This window comes from Solanum pennellii, chromosome 3 (genome assembly GCF_001406875.1).
Source record: "Solanum pennellii chromosome 3, SPENNV200".
Classification (NCBI taxonomy): domain Eukaryota; kingdom Viridiplantae; phylum Streptophyta; class Magnoliopsida; order Solanales; family Solanaceae; genus Solanum; species Solanum pennellii.
This window is the reverse complement of record NC_028639.1, coordinates 68,408,772-68,430,090: the sequence shown is the minus strand read 5'-3', so window position 1 is coordinate 68,430,090 and position 21,319 is coordinate 68,408,772. Positions and strand designations below refer to the sequence as shown.

The 21,319-nt window shown below is 36.5% G+C and overlaps 2 protein-coding genes across 10 annotated transcripts; one reads left to right on the top strand and one right to left on the bottom strand.

Annotated features, from left to right (window-relative positions):
- Positions 1 to 4,559: 4,559 nt before the first annotated feature.
- LOC107015095 (rac-like GTP-binding protein 3) lies at positions 4,560 to 12,063 on the top strand. Of its 4 annotated transcripts, none has more exons than XM_015215268.2 (9): positions 4,560 to 4,823; positions 4,937 to 5,067; positions 5,685 to 5,772; positions 5,927 to 6,000; positions 6,117 to 6,180; positions 8,876 to 8,940; positions 9,025 to 9,090; positions 10,627 to 10,721; positions 11,772 to 12,063. In XM_015215268.2, the coding sequence occupies exons 2-9, from the start codon at positions 4,963 to 4,965 to the stop codon at positions 11,809 to 11,811; spliced, it is 597 nt and encodes a 198-aa protein (XP_015070754.1). In that variant the 5' UTR covers positions 4,560 to 4,823; positions 4,937 to 4,962; the 3' UTR covers positions 11,812 to 12,063. The 4 variants fall into 4 exon arrangements, with proteins under 4 accessions (XP_015070754.1, XP_015070751.1, XP_015070752.1 ...); XM_015215265.2 differs by having other exon boundaries at positions 4,563 to 4,834; positions 5,927 to 6,036; XM_015215266.2 differs by having other exon boundaries at positions 4,564 to 4,706; positions 5,927 to 6,036.
- A 566-nt stretch (positions 12,064 to 12,629) lies between these two features.
- Positions 12,630 to 21,319, bottom strand: LOC107014210. 6 transcript variants are annotated; one of them, XR_001456203.2, is made up of 6 exons: positions 21,198 to 21,319; positions 20,641 to 21,049; positions 18,691 to 19,062; positions 14,071 to 18,401; positions 13,918 to 13,960; positions 12,630 to 13,339 (listed from the first exon to the last, which is right to left on the bottom strand). XR_001456203.2 is itself a non-coding variant. In XM_015214060.2 (5 exons), the coding sequence occupies exons 2-4, from the start codon at positions 20,779 to 20,781 to the stop codon at positions 14,106 to 14,108; spliced, it is 4,809 nt and encodes a 1,602-aa protein (XP_015069546.1). In that variant the 5' UTR covers positions 20,782 to 21,049; positions 21,198 to 21,319; the 3' UTR covers positions 12,645 to 13,339; positions 14,071 to 14,105. The 6 variants fall into 6 exon arrangements, 3 of the variants coding, with proteins under 3 accessions (XP_015069546.1, XP_015069548.1, XP_015069549.1); XR_001456204.2 differs by having other exon boundaries at positions 12,645 to 13,335; XR_001456205.2 differs by having other exon boundaries at positions 12,645 to 13,278.

The window sequence follows — 21,319 nt, the reverse complement described above, 5'->3', positions numbered from 1 at the left end:
TTAAAACGGAGAGAGTACTAATTTAACCTAATCCATGGAAGGTTTGTCTTTACAATAGTCACAAATTGCTAATTAGTTGATCTAGAAGCTAAGAATAATAAGGATCATTATTTAGTTTTAATTTCGTCTACCGAAAGAGTCTTATTGCACAAAGTTAATTAACTCACTTTTAGGCTTTTAGCACTTCTTAAATATTTTGGGCATCATTAATGAAGCCAACTTTTTATCATTTTGCTTAATCTTTACTTATGCCACCTCTCACCAACTTTAAAAGTGCTCAATAATTTACCTTTGCCTAGACATCACCTTTTTCTTAACAAATAACTAATGCAATACTTAGTTGGCGTGATTAGGAAAAATTAGCCTCAAATCACTAGAAATAGCCACTAACTCTTAAACCAACAATCTTTTTTAATTGGGTCACGTGTTAAACGATCAGAAAATTTGATTAGAACTTTAAAAGTTCTATCATATTCTTTTTATTTAAAATAAATTGATTTTTTTTTTAATTTTTTAATCAAAAGATATTAAAATTAAAAGGGTAAAAATGTTCACAAACATAAAATAACATAGTACTCCCTCTGTCCCTATTTAGTTGTCCACTTTAGAAGTGACACACATATTAAGGCACCAATGATTATCATAGGTTAGTTACAATTTTACCCTTAACTTAAAAGGTTATGCAACTCCCCAAGTACAATAAATATATTTTATGGTGCCAAAAAGAATGCATTACAACTTACTAGTACTAGAAATTTAGAAATTTTCTAGAATTAAATAAGGGCATATTAGGAAAAATATTGTTGTCCTTCTTGATTTGTTAAAATGGACTAGTAAATAGAAACATATATAAAAGGAAATATGGACAAGTAAATAGGGACAGAAGGAGTATAAGATGTGTTATTTTACCATTCTGGCCAAATTTTCTTGCCAAAAAGATTTTTTTTTAATTTAATAAGTTGCTCAAATTTTGGATAATTTGAATTTTAAATCTCTACTAAACAGATACGTTAGTCTGTGGAGATATTTTAGTCCGTTTTGAATTCAAATATGCAGATTTTATTTTAACCAGGCTATATATTTAAAGTTTTTTCTTATGCTTGATAAAATTATTGAAAGATAAAACAAGAATATGATATTTTTAGTATGAAATAACAAGAATATGATTTTTGAAAAAAACGCCCTACTAAGAATTCATATTCCATTAATAAAATACAGATAAATAACATATTCTAAAATTCGACTTTTAAAAAATACGCATTGAAAAGAAGATATCTAATAAAAGAAAATAATCTTTACATAATATTTTGTATATCAACATTAGTCGCGTAACAATTTATACGTTATTTCTCATGGCATAAAAAAATTTAATTATTATTTTTTGTCGAATAAATAAACTCCATATTATAATCCTACATACCTATACCCTAACGCATTGACCAAATGACCCCTTAATGAGAAGAACATCCAATTTAACCCAAAACATAACACAAGAATTAGTTCAATTAAACTAGCCACCATATATCACTTATTTATCATTCTTCTCAAATGAAAATATAAACATGTAAATAAACTAACAAAATAAAATTTCAAGAAAGTAATAATATATAGAACTCCGAAACTAACATAAGTGATTAGAGTGAAACAAAAAGTTAAACCCTTTACAATATGTCAAAAAGAAAAGACCTTACCTTGGAGAAAAGACAAACAATTAACTCTTTTGATTTTAGCTTTGATTTTAGTCTCCATTTCGATAATCAGAGATACTACAAGTCTACAATTTTGAAATATAAAGACCGATTTAATTTCTTGAAAATTGAAAGAAAAGGAAAAGAGAAAATGGTTTTATCTTTAAAGCAATAGACATGAATTTTGATTTTCCATAACAAATTTGATGTGAGATTCAAGCATGAAGTATCAAGTATGAAACAAATTAACTATTGAATATTACAGAGTAATGTTCATTAGTTGCATTAAAAAAATTCGTTATATTAGTAACTTACAATATTTAACTTACTAATATAACTAATGAAATTTTTTTTATGGAAAATTATTTCTTAGTTATTATTAAGTTGGTGACAAAAATATACCAAGATTTTATGTGGGAAAGTGGTCCTAAATGGATGACCCAATTTCTCAAAAACTATAAATAAGTTAATAATGGTCCCATAAGAAACTTGTGACACTTGACCGCAATATACATGTGCCCTTCTTTGTTTTTGTGCATGTACGTAGGAAGCATTTTGTGTTTTTAGATATCGATAAATTATTTAGTTTATAAACAAAATATAATTTACTTAACTTCTGAAATGATTATTAATTTGCTTATTTACATGATCAATGCATTTCAAACTGATTCGTACTTTTATGACATATATTTTAATCCATTTAAGTTCAAGTAATTTTTGACTTAATTTAATTTATTTTAAGTCGATCAAGCTTAATTCATCCGTCTATTTAATATCTTCGATTTTTAAAGTACTATTTTTCATTCACATGTTCTTTGTTTCTTGCCTTTCTCTTATATCACTTTCTGCTTTTCATCTTTCATTTTCCTTTTTGGGTTTCCTTCAAAGACAAGGATATAGTGGGACTATTGTATATCTTTTTACTAATTTCCACATTTGCCCATAGAAGGGGGTTGAAAATGCAGAATATAGTGAATATTGTCAAGTCAAAAATATGTAATCGTGGTTGAAATCTAAAATTTGAAAATTGTATCACATAAATTTAGATAAATATAGGAATATAAACTATTAACACAACATACCAGCTACTTGCGAAAAAATTATATTAATTTAAGAACAAGTTTACATATACCAATAAGAAATTAAGTAGCCTAATAAAAGGGTTCATTCAAACCTCGAAATAACAATTTTTTTTTAATGTAAAATTACATAAAATGGAAAATAGAATTGTCAGTCTCATCAGTATTTCACATTTAATCTCAACTACAGGAATGATTGCCTACAAGTTTAGGGCAATAAATAAAAAAGCTAAAGGAGTCTAACTACCATAAAAGCAATAAAATAAAGTCTTAACTACCTAACTTGATGCACTTTAAATTACCCATTGAAATCAAAAGCATTCTTCTTTTTTTAACTTTGGTTGTTGCATGGAAGCTACCACATGAATGAATATAGAAAGAAATAAAAAATATTTATCGTTCTTAGTTAATTGTTATTGAAGTTTATGTTGTTATAGGTTTGATAAAAATTAACAAAGACTGTTAATTATTTTTAAAAATACATTTATAACAATAATTAAGTTATTATTATTATTAATTAATTGTCGCTAAAAATTATTTTTGGTCTATTGTACACACTTCATTTATTATTGCTCAAAGAATGTTCAAATTTCATGTGAACAAGTTAAAATGAACGCATATAATTATAGTGATATCATAAAATTCGAATCAGCTTACATGCACTTTAACTAATCCCACATGCATATAATATTTGCACTCACTACAACTACATGAAATTTGAAACTTGAACATGCACTTCATAAATCCACTTTCTTAACAACTAAATTATGGTTGCTAATTTAAAATACACTACAAATTAAATAACAAATTTATAAAGCTATGCATATAACTAAATAATATCGTTTAACTAATATACATTAATAATGTATTTAAACAACATTTCTAATTGTATACACCCATTTTGTCCAAATTTATTTGTAAAATTATATTGTTCAATGAGATGTTATTAATATACATTAATTAATAATGTAAATAATTTTTTACTAGTTTCAACCTATAAATTGTCATTTTGTTAGGTTACCAACACATACTTGCTATAAAAGCTACGTGTAATTGACGTTTAAGTAGCACGACAGTGTAAAGAGTTTCTTTTATTTCATTGTATCTATAAAATGTATATATTATGATTTTAATTTTATAAATGTTAGGTGTGTTCGAAATATAAACGATTTGAACTTTTCTTTGGCTTTTGAGAGATTGGTTTTGTCAATAGTAATTTTTTAAGAATAAAAAAGGAAATGGGAAAATCATTAAATCTTAAAGCAGCAACATGATTTGTCAATAGAGCATACGAACAAACCAACGAAATGGGGCCTATACTGTTAGAGTTCGAATTAATTAGACTCCAATAATTATTGAAATATATTTCTAAACTCTGCATGATATTATTGATTTTATTTTAAAATTATTGACAGACTTAAAAAAACATCCATTAATTTGAGTAACTGAAATTGAATACACCCACGATCTTGTTGTGTGAGTGAATATATCCCTTCAAGTTTTGCTAAGTTTAGGGTTTTTACAAACATTTCTCTAGATTTTTTTTATCAAGATCTTCCCTTTTACTAGAGTTTGATCACTTGTTATATTATGTATCAGACTGAGAGTGCATGTAAGTTTGGTTAGTCGAGTAGAAATATATTTTTAAAAGTGTTAATAGTTTGAAGGACAAAAATTAATAATTTATATTAAGTTTGAGAGCGATTGAAATTAAAAAAACCTAAAAAAGAAAAAGAAAAACAAAGACCCACAACTCATCTGTCACAGCCAAGAGGACCCATTTTTAACTAATCCACTTGAAGGGTCTCTCCTCTTATTGTGGGAAATGCTATTAATTGCAAACTACTACTCTTCTCAAACAAGAAAAATTAGTAAATGTAACAAACGTATCGCAAGACCCACAAGAATTCAATACAAACACCATATCTGCAGTTTTTAGGTATCCAATTTTAGAAATAATAGTATAATACCAAATATCAAAGTTCCAGTTTTTATAATTTCCAAGAAGATTGAATAAAAAAGGTGACAGCTTTGCTACAGAGAGCCAGTGAATTGAGTAGGAATCATGTGATTTTTTGCTCTTTCCTTTCACTAGTCATTGAGTAGGTCTTTTTTTTTCTTGGGGCTAATATTCTTTTTTGGTATTTTTGTTCCATTTGGGGTTTGCAGCTTTTCTTGAGGTTTTTTCATGTTCGATGGCCTCAAGTGCTTCAAGATTCATCAAATGTGTCACGGTTGGTGATGGGGCTGTTGGCAAGACTTGTATGCTTATTTGCTATACCAGTAACAAGTTCCCCACTGTAAGTAGGGACTATTTTTTTAGTATTTACTTTCTCTTTTCCCCAAAAGATCCATGTGGGTTTCTTGATATGTGCCTCATTGCTTGTGTTTGATGCCTAGATACGCAGGATTTTGGTTTTTTATATGTGGGTTTACCAGCTTTTTCCTTCTTTTTTCTGTTGTTGGTGTTTCTTCCGATTTTTTACTTTACAATATGCTTTCTTTTTGCCTCTGAGTGTCTTTTTGTAGCTTTATATAGCCTATTCTTGAATGGCCTTCTTGGATTGTGTTCTCTTGGTATGCTGCATTCTTGCTTCCACCAGGTCACAAAAGTAAGGAGGTGGGGCTGGGGGAGAAAAATCACCCCAAGGAAAATGAAATGGTCACCTAATCAACTTTGGGGAATGTTAGTAGCTCAGTATGGTTAACTGAACTTTCACATTGTTGGTGAATTGTTGGTGAGGGTTTGATTCCACACCTTGGAATCCCCTCCCCACTTTTCCCTTTTAAAAAAAGACCTAATCAGCTAGAAAGAACAGAATGTTATGGTTAACTCGTGTGATTCAGGAGTATTTGTTGAGTTTCTTTCCTGAGCTTGAACTTCAGTTTTCTGAGTGGTTGTATATGTTCAAACCAGGACTATGTTCCGACGGTGTTTGACAACTTCAGTGCCAATGTGGTTGTTGAAGGGACCACAGTAAATTTAGGTCTTTGGGATACTGCAGGTAAAACATATTTTAATTACAGCTGATTTGTTACAAGATGATTTCTTATTTTGCCTCCTCAAAGTCAAGCAGTTAAATCCTGTAATAATCATTTCCTACCCCTGTAAGGAGGCATAGGAATTCTGATTTAAATGTCCTGTGATCATTTTTATAGGACAAGAAGATTACAACAGATTAAGGCCACTGAGCTACCGAGGAGCAGATGTTTTTGTCCTAGCGTTCTCCTTGGTGAGTCGTGCAAGCTATGAAAACATACTTAAGAAGGTATTTCTGTTGAAAACAGTGAACTTTGTGAGTTTGTATCAAATGTATTTAAGATTGCTAAAATCCCATTTTTGGGTCAGTGGATTCCCGAACTTCAGCATTATGCTCCTGGAATTCCGGTGGTATTAGCTGGCACCAAACTTGGTAAGTATTTAACATGTTCCCTGAAGCTAAGTTATAACAAATGCTGATTCTTGAATGTAACTGCTTCAGTTTAATGTCACTTTGTTCTATGATGTGCTTGCTAAAATGCTAATATGTCTACTTATAAAAAATAAATATAAAATGTTGATGTGTTGAATGTAGCTGTACTTTGTAGTTTTCAGAGTTTATTGTCGCTAATACTGTATTCAAAAGCGTAAATAACTTAAGGGGATTGCACGATGGAGGTAAAAAGACGTGAATACAGTATAACTTAAGGGGATTGCATGACCGGAGGGAGGTCTAGAGATGGAACTGGGGGCGTATTTCTACAGTAGACATGCTCAGTGCATCAAAATGGTCACTATAACTTGGTACTCCGAAAAAATGCGGCTATAACTTTTCTGCCTCAAGTGTTCTCAGGTACAACAGTAGAGTGGCAACTAGGAGGAAAGTAACCTAATTAATAATTTTCACATTTTGCATTTGTATGACAAACCTTCTTCAAGTTGCACTCACTACATATTTTCTCAATATTGTACTTGCTACTCCAGATAGGGCACCATATGCAATCCGAAAGCAAAATCCGATGACAAGAATGGAATATGTTTTAGTATGTGAGGAAATGAGGAGAGAGATATGGCTGCCCAAGCTTCTCAAAATTAAAGAATGTGCCTAGCTGCATATTCATTTACTTTTTGCAGTTAAGCTTAATAATTAAGATGACAAACATTTAAGCACAAGTGCTAAGGTTGCCCTTAGCTTTCTGATGGGGAGCCTTGGCATAACTGGTAAAGTTGCTTCCATTTGACCAGGAGGTTATGGGTTCGAGCCATGGAAGCAGCCTCTTGCAGAAATGCAGGGTAAGGCTGCATATAATAGACCTTGTGGTCCGGCCGCTTAGTGTACCGGGCTACCTTTTTTTAATTAGATGCTGTAATAGATAGCATTCTGGAATCTATGAATGCACCTTGATTTCTTAGGTTTATTCCTTGAAGCTTTTGGTTGCTCTTTGTTTTTTTTAATGCTCTTTAGCGAACTTGATTATCCTGAGCCACAGATGCATTTTTGTCTGTGCCATAATGAAGCCACAGATGATTATTGTTTGTGCCATAATGAAGCCACAGATAATTATTGTTTGTGCCATAATTAACTTGTCTTATAGAATATGTTCTTCAGATATCCATATGAAATCTTTGAACTTGCAATGTATGTAAAATTATTTCTGATTTAACATGCATACAGCTATCTTCGGATTCTTTTTTTTTCCTTTCCTTTCCCCCCATTCTGGTACATAATAAAGTCTTACCAAATCAAAACGTAGCATTCCCAAGCTATATTTTCCTTTTCCTGTAGTTACTTGTACCCTTTATCTTTTAGTGTTATTATTGCAGGTGTCAATAAAGTCTTATAATGCCAGATTACATAGCCTTTATGATTGTTATCCTAAGACACGTTTTACTCTGAAAGCCAAATTTACTTAGAGCAACTTCTCCTTCTCTTGCTTCCAAGTTCCTTGCAAATATTAAATTTTCTACTATGTTATAAGAGCCTTGAGTAGCACTCCTTATCGCTACCATCAAGTACCCCTCCACTACACTATTTTCTTATTAAAAAATAAAATAGATAGACTATTTCACATTCAAGGACCAAGATTTAAGGGCCATAGGTAAAGGTCATGTGCATAGAGGGTTAGGATGGTTGGCAACTCCTTGATTGTGAAAATGGTGCTTCTGTACTTGGTGATGGATGCTTATCAATCTTAGCTTAAAAGAAGTGCAATATATATGTTAATCGTACTTCTATTAGATTGTGGTGGTGAAATTATACCAAATGTATCTCGTGCCCAAGAATTTGTGGTGGTGAAATTTAAAATACATGTTCGGCTGGTAGGTTTAGCAGGTTGCAGTTCCTATGATGATCTCTAATATTTGCTCTTTTTTTTTAATCTCAGTTGATTGACTATATTGCTCCCTTTACATTTATTTAAGGTGGAATCTCATTCTAGAAAGAAAATTGAACATTAATGTTTATCTAAAAGTATGGTACTTGTTAAGTATTTTCCACGTTGTTTGATGGAAGGAATCGTTGTTTCCTTATATGGATTTTAGCAATCCTAATTTCATGAGCTAACTTTTAGGGTAAAGTTAGCGTCAATTTCTATTTTATTCACCTGGAATCAGAGTGAACACATTCTTTTGGTTACTCAATGTTGACATATATTAAGAATGAGGTTCTTATTCAAATCATTCCACAAACCATAATCAGGATGAGAAGGGCTAGGGCCCCATATGTCAGACCTATTCATAATCTCGCTGAAGCATTATCTTTATATTGAGGATGATATTATGGGGGTGGAGGCCAAGAGTACTTAGTGCGCTGAAAGTATTTTAGTGGTCAAGTCCCTGTAGCATGTGAACTTGCGGCCCTTTGGTGGAGCAGAATTTAAGAATACATAGTAGAATGGATTTAGTTTATTGTGTAGCTATTGTTGTTTGTTTTCATTGAGTATCTTTATGGAACCAATAATCATGGAAGAGCAGTTTGCTGTCAGTAAGTCAGTAGATGACTTTACTATAGTCACGAGCGTCTTATTTGCTGTCTACTTATTAATTTTGGCAAGCTCTGCTTGCAATGTGCAATGTTACTTGATTCTTAGTTATGCATTAAATCTTCTTTCGTCTGGATAATGCTACAGATCTTCGTGAGGATAAGCACTTCTTGGCTGATCATCCTGGATTAGTTCCTGTCACCACTGCGCAGGTCTGGCTCCAATCTGTCAGTTGTGTATTGCTCCTTTGCATAATTTTGAATAAATGGAGGGTATACTGATTTTCACATGTTCAGGGAGAGGAGCTGCGGAAACAAATTGGTGCTGCCTATTATATCGAATGTAGCTCTAAAACACAACAGGTGGGTCAAATTAGCATATCATTTCCTAAGAAATTGTTCTGCAGTTAAATTGGTGCTTAAACGGTTCCATGAATTAAAGATCGTCGTTTGTTTTTATAAGGTAAAAAAGATTGAAGAAAATCTAATAAATTTCAAAAGAAAAAGACATTTTTCAGAAACACATGTCACCGTGCTACACGTATTAAATTGCTTCATTTTCAAATGCCCATGAATGGGAGGATCTTTTAGTTCTTTGGGTGAGCTGGGAGGATATGCTAGCCTTGTGTTGATTGTGTTTGCTGCGTTGTGGGTGTCAAGTTTGTATCAAATATGTCACTCAAATGCCTATTTGTCAACTATCTATTTAAACATAGGATGAACATCAAATATCTCTGTCTTGTTCATACTTACATCCATCAAGAATATTGGGTAGATAACAACCTCTGAAAGGATAGTATTTCCTTCTAGTTTTAGTACTTAAAGCCCCTCAACTTTTAACTATTAGAGGAGAAATTTTCTCGATGCTGTATCAGATCAGTCCTTTATTGGGATAGTTAGAAACATTTCTTTTCTGAACTACTGCAACAATCTAGTCAACTTCTTTAAGTAGTCTACTATTGTGTATGTACAATATCTTAAGATTTTTGTCAAACCTCTTCTATTTTTGGTATCATTTTTAATCAACTGATTAAAAATGTTAGGGTATGCTTTCCCTATCAGAAGTTCTTTTGTCCACTTTCAGCAGACAATATCATTTTGAGGTTGCAAAATAAATTTTTCTGATGTCTGTCTGCTCTGAACCATTTGGAGTTTAAAATACTGGCAGTGCATTGTGCATCGTAAGTGTAGCCTAGTGGTTAATGAAGTGGGTAGGGCAATGCAATCCTCTGGATGCTGATTGACTGAAAATTACTTTTAGCTAAAAAGATAAATAGTGCTAGAGCAGACAATGTTGTAGTTTGTGACAATCTGAAATAAGCATTTACTTTTGTTCAAGCGTTTTGCTATGCCTATTTATCAAGTAATACTGGAAACTTTATTCAACTCCAGTTAGTTCAAATATTATTCAGGCCTGTGTTATAACATCCTTCGATTGAAACCAACCTGATATCCAATTCAAGTGGGAAAAAAAAACAAACGATTAGGCTGGATGGATAATGAATCTTTAACGCGCATGTGGTGGAGTTGCTGTTTGCGAATTTCTTGATACAGTAAGGCAACTTCGTCGATGAAGCTTACTCATTGAAAGGGCATATTGGCCTCCCTTATTTTGAAGATTAGGTCAAGATCTCTGAGTTCCGGTTCAAATTTATACCATTTAGGGACCAATTTGAAGTATTTAACATTCCAGATGCTGTTTACTTCTATTCTAACTTGTCTATGTCTAAGAATCCTCTCTTCCACTGGATCCATACTCAAGTAATTTTTTCCTCTCACAATTTCTTTTACTGAAGATACTAAGGCACTGCTGTTGGTTGCTTTATGGTTGGCTACTTCTATTTTTAATACTACACTATTTTGTAACTGACCACCTTACTTTGCCTATTTGATCTAAAGAATGTGAAAGCTGTATTTGATGCTGCAATCAAGGTCGTCATCAAGCCACCACAAAAGCAAAAGGAGAAGAAAAAACAACGTCGGGGATGTCTCATGTTAGTAACTCTCTTAACCTTCTCTGTTAAACTCTATTTTTTTTAGCTTTGGTAGCACATGGGAAGGTGCTATATGCCATTTGTTGCATTGATGATGCACACACTTCTCCACTGACATTTTAAGTTGGCATAGGGAAACAATAGTTGTGCAACTAAAAACGGAAACAATACTTTGTTCAAGCCTCTATGCTTTACCAACGTCTCTCCCAGTGACTAAATAGGTCCTTTTTTAACCAAAAAAATAAAAATATGCCCTTGGAACATGTAAATCCAATATACTGGTGCATATAAGAATCTGTTCAAAAAAACACTATTTTCAATACTCCCTTATGAAAGCTTGTGACGATTAAAAGAACAATTGCCTTTTGACGTGATCATTACTTTACTTGAAGAAGATATTACTAGAAAGCATCTATTTTTTTTTCTTTCGTTCTGTTCTCTCTTCACTTTTTGGAAGGAACTATGTATTGAGATCACTTGTAGGGATGCAGCATGAATTAATGTGAACTCTTACATTTGAAGCGTACTGTTTCGGAATAAAATTTAGGTAGGATAGTGTGCTTCCTTGCCACAGATTGGTCAATTCAGTTTTATCATTACAGTTATTGCTGTTGGAGTGTCTGCAGTAGCAACAATCTTCGGTTTATATTCTGATTCAGTTAGCTATTTAGGCCACACTACAAAAGTGCTATGTTGCGCGCTAACTTAGAAAGCATGGATCCAGTCTTCTCTTCTGAGTTCTGACCAAGGCCTGTTCTTAAAAAAAAGAGAAAGAGAAAAGGTTGAAATTCTGCTTCTGGTGAAGTAATAGACACAATGAACTGTTAAGAGTACCAGGTCCCAGCTAAAGTTTCTGGGTATCCAAACTAAGCCCCTTTTATGACAGAATATCCATTTGACTGTGATTGCGAGTGGATTATAATTCCATGACTGACTTCTAGAGTTCGAGAGTTCTGGCCTGGTTTTGAGGGATGATGGCTAGTGTTGGCTACTTGACTCTACTAAATGGTGAGATATGCAGTCTGTAATGCTTACTTCTCTTCACTGCAGGAATGTGATGTGCGGAAGGAAGCTCGTTTGTTTGAAGTGACAACTCAATGTACATACTTCCCATCAATTCGGTCTCTAGCATGATCATATCAGTGGCTTGAGTGCACTGCTTACAAAACTTAGGTTTCTATGGTAACTTTTATGACGAGACTAATGTATTTGTTTATCTGCAGTCCAACTTGTTGCTGGACGGACTTGATTTGTCGTTGTAAAAATTTACATCGGTACTAGGTTTATTGCAAGTAGATGCGACTAATTCTGCTATACCTAATCTGCTATTTACCAAAAAGTACACCACAGACGGCATACTAAGTAGACAATAGCGCGAATGCTCATTTTTATTTTCATATTGCAATAGTAGTACTATGATTGTGCAAAATTAACTCGTTGGCGTTACAGTGGACATCTTTGTTGGTGGTAAGGTTTCATGCCACTTACTACCATGATACCTTTAAAAGACAACACATAAGTGACCAACAATGTTGCAGCACAGGCTTGTAGTCGTTTGTCACATTCTAAATGTTTTCACCTGAGTACGCCCACATCTATGGAATGCTGGATAAAAGCTTATCAGAGCACAACAAATGAAAGTAACTCTCCTAGGGCATGTGATAGAGGGAAAAGGGAATGTGAAATAATGATCGCCTACAAATAAACTGTAACAAAAAACAACTTGCAATTACTGATTAATTACCTGCATAAAAGCATGTATCAAGTCTACTCCAACCGAACTGCAATCTGTTCATTGGAGTACTTGGCTATTCACCTGATAATTCGCAAAAGCATAATTCATAAGAAGGCCATTACAAGAAGCTAATGCACTGATCATCTGTTATGTGAATAACAATCATCCAAGTGTGATAAGATCAGCCATACACTATGCCCAAAGCTCCACCGTTTAATTTCAAGTCAGAAAAAAGTTTTTTCCTTGTTTTCAAGGACAGTTGTTGGTTCAGAATAATAGCTTGAGAGTAAACAAGCACATCTCACCACCACCAATGAAAACATCATCTTTAACAAGAGTTCTATCATCTGTGAATGAGACTACATCTAAAGTTAGAATCAATTTATAGTACAATGGCAGCCACAACAACTAAAACATGCCTGTTGAAAGCATTAGTACCAAAATTTGGTGCCAACCCCTGTATACATATGTAATGAGCAAAAGGAGGACACGGAAATGCCAAGAACACTGGGATCGACGAAAGATGATTAACAGCAAAGCACAAGCACAAACAAAGCTTTCCATTTGATTCAGTCTGGAACCCGGACCTCCAATGTCAATAAATTTGGACAAGGATATCACTGATTTCACCCCGTCCTGGGCATCAAAGATTTTCAAGCTTTCCAACAGTTAAATATCTACAGAGGGAAAACTCATCGTCTGCATCCACCCAGAGAATATAGCTGACCAAAGTGCTTGCAAACCATGGAAATCCCTACTAGACTGAAGAGGTGGAGGTCGGAGACTCTGAACACATCACCTTTGCTCACTTACCACCCACCCCTGTAGAAACATACCAGAAGCTGAGAGTCTGGGGAGTTAGCCAAAGTCCATCCACCACTAGCTGAGTGAAAAGGAAAATAATAATAATAAAATGGAGTATTAAAACGCAGCAACACCAAAATACAATAAAACATCTCCAAACTCGAAAAATGAACAGAAAACTTTTTTATCCCCAAAAGAAGGAAGATAAGGAGCTTCCACTGTCTAAGGATAGGGAATAGCTAGGAGATATTGGGGAAAAGTTTAGGGCTATTAAAGGAGCTGCTTTCTTTTTCTCAGAGCAATTTCCTTTCACATTGGAAGGAGAGAAGTTTAATGACCTACTGGAAATCGATTTTCAGGAGGGAGAGGAAAGCAACAGTAATGTCTTGTTAATTAGGACAGAAGACCCAAACATTTCCTACGTCTAAGATATCTTTGTTCTTGCAGAAGAATTAAATCAAACTCGAAAAAGGGATGCATGCTACAGCAGAAAACCTTTAAAATGATTATGCACAAAGATGGAAGCGAGCAGTGACTTCTATTTTTAAGTAACTATTTTTTGGATGGTGGGAGGTGACAACCCCTTTTCATCAGGTTGTGTATCATACTTTCTGCACAGAAGTAGCTAAGCAAACATGTAAAAATCCACAAGCTTACAGTTTGAGGTACGCAATTTAATGCATGATGTCCTGGCGCTTCCCTACATAGAAATGGCACTCAAATGCTTAAACAACGTAGGAGGCACAGGTCACAGACTCAACCGTAACAGCGAAATAGAATCTACAGATTTAAATATAAGACATGTCTCACCTTTCAAAATCACCAGATTGCAGCTTTTCCTGATCTTAGTGCCACGACTGCTTGAACCTGAAGCTCTCACTGTCCCATCCTCCCTCAGGCTCCTTCCTCTTCAGGACACCACCAGATACAGCATACATCCTACCATGCTCCTCTGCTAATGCTTGAGAACCAGCAACAGAGAGTTGCCTTGACGTCAAAGATACAGACTCCTCTCTCCCTTCCATGTCCACCACTCCAGGGCCTGCATTAAGATCCAGACCCTGCCTGCCCCATTTTCTGTTGTGGTCCATGGTACCATTGCTATTGCTGTCGGGAAGGCCGACGACATATGGCCTCGGATATTGGGATGACACAGAGCCAACAGGACCCAATAACGGTGAATTTACAGATGGCGTATAAATCCTTCCACCAGAGGAAGGATCAACGAAAGAAGTTGATCCAACTGAGAATGATGCAGAAGGAAGTGCGAAACTTGTTCCAAAAGGAAATACAGGATACTGGAAAGGGGAGGATTGAAAGGGCACAGCAGGAGAAGATGACAATACCGAGCTCCGGTAAACATCTGGTGTGAAAGGAGAACCAGCAGGACCCAAGATTCGCTGTGCACCAGGTGTGACTATTGGGAATGGCGTCTGCTCCACACGATCAGGCAAAATTGATGGAAGTGTCACAGTAGAATAAGTACTTCCAGGGGTAAACCACGAAGAGAGGTTCCCCATTTCCGGATTGTTCAGTCTGAGGTTAGAAGCAGGCAGTTGAGAACGCATGCTCCCCTGATGATTATCATGGAATAGAGACTGTTCCGCGTTGGACTCATCAACACCGGGCCCATTATTTAAATCAAAGTCCCTCCTCACATCCCCAGTTGGCAAGCCAACGGTTGACGCTTTGGAAGGAAAAACAGCACCGTCCAATCTACAACTGCTACTCACAGAGCACTGTCCTGCATCACCAGGTTCATCAAGTCTATTTAAATCAAGATCAAGTCCTCCAGAACAACGAACAGCAGGAGAATCAATCACGTCATTCTTCAATGAAGCACGACTAGCACTATGGCCCAAAGGAGAGATCAACTCTAGAGCAGAATCTTGACCATTTATGTCGTCAAAGGTTCTTTCATCTGGTACATTCAGGTCGATATCTAATTGAGGGCGACTGTGCTTGCCGGTAGAAGCTTCAGCACGAGAGATGGTTGCTGAACTTAACGGCATATCAAGTGATTTTCTGGGCTCAGCTGGGCGAAATGCACTTGTGGCAGCAGAGCCTTTCCACCCAAACTCACCTTTGACCCTCAATAGCTCCTCAGGTGGAACAAACGGACCTTTGGCGGCGGCGGCTACAGTAATGGAGGCAGGGAGACTACAGGAAACTGAGGATACAGCAAAAGGCAATGGGTTCATAATATGGACATTTGATAAACATCCAGGGCCTGTAAGGTTGATTGGATCCCCGTATTTCCCCTCATCAGAAAAAAAACCTTCATTTAAGTCAAACTTCACCTTTGAAGCTGACTCTGGAGCAGCAGTAGAGACAAAAGAAATCTTTGCATTGGCAGATCCACAGTCCTTTGTTTTATCTGCTTCACCAGCAGAAAAGTTCAATTCTCTAGATTCCCCATGTTTCTGCACTTCTGCATTTGAAAATCCAGGTCTATCTTTCTGATTGAGTAACAAACCAGAGTTCTGCACAGGAACAACGTTCTTCCTTTCAACACTAGCTTCACCCTTCTGATTTCTTGTAACTATGTCAGTTCCAACACGGGCTTTATCCTCAACTGAAGCTTCAATATTTGCTAAGCGCTCTTCCTTGTCACTTCCCTCCATCTTTTCAGAATTTACCACCACCGAAGATGGTTTCGTCTCAGCACTAGCAATGTTCAACACCCTGTTCATGCCATTTTTGTTCTCACTTTCAAACTTATAAGTGCAGACTTCAACTGATGGTTTCTGGTCTTCAAAGCTTGCAACTGTACTAGCGACCTTGTCTCCTAATACTGAAGCACCATCTCCACCTAAATTAGCATCTAAAGGACCTTCAACTTTGACCTCACGGGACACCAGAGTTTCCTCATGGAATTGCTTGCTTGCTTCACCATCAATTGCCTTCTCAGATACAGTACGAGGTGAAGAAGCATACTTTTCCACCTCAACTGACTTCTCAGTGATCTCTAACTTTTCTCCAGCCGTCTGTGAATCAAAGCAGGGAGAGTTGAACTGTTTACATCCACCTGCCATTGTCTCTTGAGAAGGTGAAACGGAGGCCTTTCTATCTCCAGGTAACTCAATTGCAGCACCCATGGATGAAAGCAGTTTATCCTCGGACCATGAAGCACTAGCAACAATGAGTTCCTCTCCATTACCATCACCATCATCATTTTTACGGTCACCAGCAGTGATATCACCAGGAGGTGACTTTGACTTAGCGTCGTCGCCTGTGCAAGCCTCTTCAGCAGCAGGGGTGTTTCTATGCGGGGAAACGGAAGGTGATACCATGTTAGACTTGGACATTTCTTCAGCAGCCACACTGGCAAGGAGATTCATACCAATAGCATCACCCAATAACATAGGAACGTTCGATTCAGAATATTTTACACAGCTCTCAATCAAAGCATTCATGGGGCTGTAAGAAGCTTCGTGAAGCTTTCCGGACTTGGCTTCAGTCCCTGATGTACAAGCAGCTCTAACTTCTGCTGATCTCCTGCTGTCATCAACAATCTTGCTTCGCTCCTCCTCTGTAACAGCAGCTGGTGATCCATCTCCATCATCAGAACCAGTTAGTATATCTTTGAAATCATTACTCTGCCATGATTCAGCATTTGCCTCCAAATTTGATCGATCTGCATCAGTCTTCTCCTTTAAAGTTCGGTCAAATTGATCACTCTTCTCAGAAAGCACAGGAGAAGAAGCACGGCTGCTCATGTTCGTAGGGTCCTCATAGGAACCTCCACTGGCACTCTGCGCAGGACTGCGTCCCCTGTTAGACATCTTAACTTTCAATTTGTGGCCACTCCCCTCGAGAACTGGCACATCCATAATTTTCTCACCACTCACTGCAGATTGCAGCAATTTTTCTGAAGTAGGATTCCTGTGTGAACTTCTGCCTGCAGGACTCTCCTTTTGGCTTCCAGATATTGATGATCCAGGATATCCATTATTTGACTTCCTGTGACGAGAACCACCAGTAGAGATCTTGATGCTGTTCATTGACACTGCAGTTGAACTCCTTCCATCCTCTTTCCCCGAGATCGACTGACTGTGGTTGTGAGACTGGCTAGAACTGCTGCTCTTATCTTCCCTAGCTGAAGGGACATCACAAGACCCACCAACCGAGACTCTGTGCTGACCCTCTTTTCCAGATGCAGGTGATGATGCTGGTTTGGTTGAGCCTGGGGACAAGGATGCGGACTTTACAGTAGTCTCCCCTTGTGAAGTCTTTATTGAGGCCATTCTAGATGCAGAAAGTTGTGCAACTGCACTCTTTGTCACATCATTTGAACCACCAGGATTTTTGGAAATACTATGTGAAGCCTCGGGCAACCTTGATTTAGAAGGCCACGTAGCAGCCTGATTTGAACCGGACTTGGCATCAATAATGTTCATCTCTGCTTCAACCCGTTTCTTCCACGTATCAACTAAACTCCGTGCCTTCCTCTGTATTTCTGTGTTTTTATGCTGCCGCAAGTGATTGACAGACCTGCCAATATGACACATCTGCAGTGCTTGAAGATTCACAGGAAGCTTATCAAGTGCACGAAGCAAAACAAAGAGAAATTCCTCAACTGATTTGTCACCATCTTTTGTGTTGCTAGATTCACCAATCCGCCCCTTATGAACATCTTGAAGCCACTCATCTAACACAGGAAGACCCCTTAACTGTACAAACCTAGTAAGACAGTCAAAATTTTCAGTTGCAGCTACAACACTTGCAAGCATTGAACGACTGATCAAATCCATTTTCTTCTCATTTCTATCTGGCTGCATGAGGTGAACTAGCTTCTCAACCCCTTCAGAGTTCAGAAGCCCTCCTTTGTCCGTAATCTTAGAAATTTCAGATTTTAATATGCTTTCAGCTTTGATTTGACTAGAATCTATATCTTCTGTTTTGATTGAACGTTCACGTTTAATTGACTCAGGGCCCTGATCTCCCCGCTCCCTTTTCTTTCCCTTAACATGTGTAGGAAAAGAAGTTACACTGCTCTGCACATTATCTGAACCTGGTTTCAATTGCGATGTTGACATGGAACCATTCATTGGTTTCGGAGAACGACCACCCGGTTGCACTGTTGCATGCATTTCTACTCGCGTCTTATTTAATAATTGACCTACTTCTTCTTGTAACTCCTGCAGAGAAGTAGTATTGTATGAGTGAAACATGACCAAGACGATCAAGAAAATTAAAGCACAAAAAGTCCACAATTTCTCCTTTCTCCTAGCATCTTAGACATCACCCAAAAGAAGAGCCCCAAAATCCTTCTAAGTTTTTTATGAAATCAGATCCAAAGAATACTATTAAAAAATAAATTATCTCTTTCTGTTCAACCTTCAACCCTATCTCTCTTCTTTGCTTGAGATAAATAATCTTCAACAGCTTAGCATAGGTAATACAGACTATGAAGCAATAATAACGTACTTTGATGTAATCTTGATCAGTTAACCACCATAAACACTCGTTTGAAATATCATAAACACGCCGGCAGATAAATGAGGATATCCCTGTTGGAAGTTCAGCTCCTTTAGAAAGGAATGCAACTTTACACGGATGCAGTAGTGATGCAGCAGGTGTCTCATCCCTATGAAAGGAATAAAAGATTTCGTTGGGTGCGACTTCCGGAAGGATGCCCTTGCAAAGCTTAAGCTCAGCAGGTCGATAAAGCCAATTAACACCTAACTGTAGGTTATTGTCTTCACTCAACTTTAGCCTTCGGATTATTCCAATGAAGGGAGGGGAATCGTGAGATGGTTTGAACAAAGCACAATCACCCACACTAACTTTGCGACCACCCTGCAAAAAAGGAATAATTTTCAACTTCACCAAGTAAAGATGTCTAAATCAATAACGAAAAAAAACAATAAAATCACATTAGTAGAAGCAAACAAACAAAGCTAATAAATGAATTCGTGCACATTAGAGGAACACAAATAGGGAGATCTCCCAGCAAATCAGCTGGCTCGAGAGGAATGGAGAAAGCCGTCATCCACATCTTCCACGTATTAAAATGAAAACTTGCGATTTCCACGTAAGTTATTTTGGCAATTTTCTTCTCTTTTTTTTTCTTCAAAATGATAGTACTGTATTTTGGCAATTTCTTTTTGAGATGGTAACAATATTTTGGCAGTTTTATTTCACATTACTTCATCGAATACAACCGATAGTATCAACAATCGGTGCAAATTATGATAAATAGTTGAATTTGAAGTGACTTTACAATTTACTGCTCGCATCATCTTAACACCCAACAACACTCGATAACAATGACTCCAAGAACGACATACAATCATGTAGCTAACCAAATATTTAAAAAAAAAAAAAAAAAACTTGTCCCCTGCTCAAATATCCGCACCAACGTTGCTTCCCAAGGATCTTTTTCTAGCAACAAAAATTTCTCCAAAAAAAATACATGCTTTGACACGTTAACTATTCTTGCTTCAAAAATTTTATTGGGAGCTCCTCTTCTCAATTGCTTTTGTTCCTTATGAAAACTAGGGAAATGGCAGACTATTTATTGCCAAAAGCTCCACATGGATACAATCTACTCTGTGACTGCACCCATCACTGTTGCAAGAAGTGAGGTGACAGAGAGTATACTGGACATCTTTTATCATTTCCAACATTTTGCATCAACAAGAATAGCAATAAGTAGTAGACTTCATGTTGGGCCCAAAGTCATCCGGTGCAATGATAAAAATCTTTGGAAGAGAGCTATTTTGCTAGAAAAGGAAACAAGAAGTTCTGAAACTCTCCAGTGCCCCCGAACGCGGAACTTGAAACGAGCAACAAAAACTTTACCTTGCTGTAAATGTCAAAATTTAAACAAATGCAGTGGATAGAACATTATCATTTGACATGAGAAAGTAAGAAGCAAATCAAGCTCCACATAATCATGCCCAGTTCCACACACAAGTGCCACATTATGGACCTCACCAAAAAACCAGAACAAGCTACTCATGAATTTGAATTTCGAATGCAAATGACGGATTATACCCAACCATGCAATGCCACATTAAACTTAGCTGGGTAGAATGATGATATCTTAAAACAATTTCCATCCCAAGTTACAAGAATGTCCATTTCCCAAAAAACTTGAGATGGAAAAATATACAAGAAAAACACTGGCACAGGAGAGTCAAGGACACATATCATTGCCAATACTACCGGAGATCAGCATGCAACTGAACTGGGCTTCCATAAACCATGAAATAAAATAGAATAAATGGAAGTAATTCTCTTTGTGAGAGAAGGAGAAACGGAAGAAATTAATAAAAACAAATAAACAGTGCAGGCACAATCAAAAAAACGGAAAAGAAAACAATCAGTAGGAGAAGTTGAGAAAAAAATCGGAAAAACCCACCAAGGCAATACCTTGCAGAACGAATCAGCTGTAATAGTAGAAACAACAGAAGAATCACCGACGGCTACAGTCGTCGTGGTCGTAACCGGCATGTGCTGACCACCAATCAAGCGTCGACAAAGTTCACTTCCCCTTTGTCCCTTCCCATGCATAATACAAATCGACTGGCATCTTCTCCAATTATTTCAACCCCTTTTCTAGCCAGTCCAGCCTCAAACATCAATTATCCAATCCCCAGCCAATTGATAACAATATCAATCTATTACACCAAAACCCTAGAAAAATCCCCAATTTTCTCCAACCCCCAAACAACCCTAGAAATCCCAAATTCACAAAAAGCAAAGCCCTCGATCGCGTTAAATCGTCAGCTACCCTACCTTCCTTAACTCAATTCCAAAGGCAACACGTCAATTCTCCGATCTGCAACCCATCAAATTAAAGCTCAAAAATTCTAGATCCAATTATTTCAATACATACACGCAGAAATACAAATCAATACACACACAAATATACACACATACACAGAAAACATCATAGACATATCGAAAGAAAGAGAACAAGAACGAACCTTCGTAAATTTTACGACCTAGACGAGTGAGAGAAATGTGGGGTTTTTTTTTTAGAGAGAGAAAAAAAAACTGTGGCCGAAGAGAAAGAGATTATAATGTATAAAAATAATTTAGTTAGTGT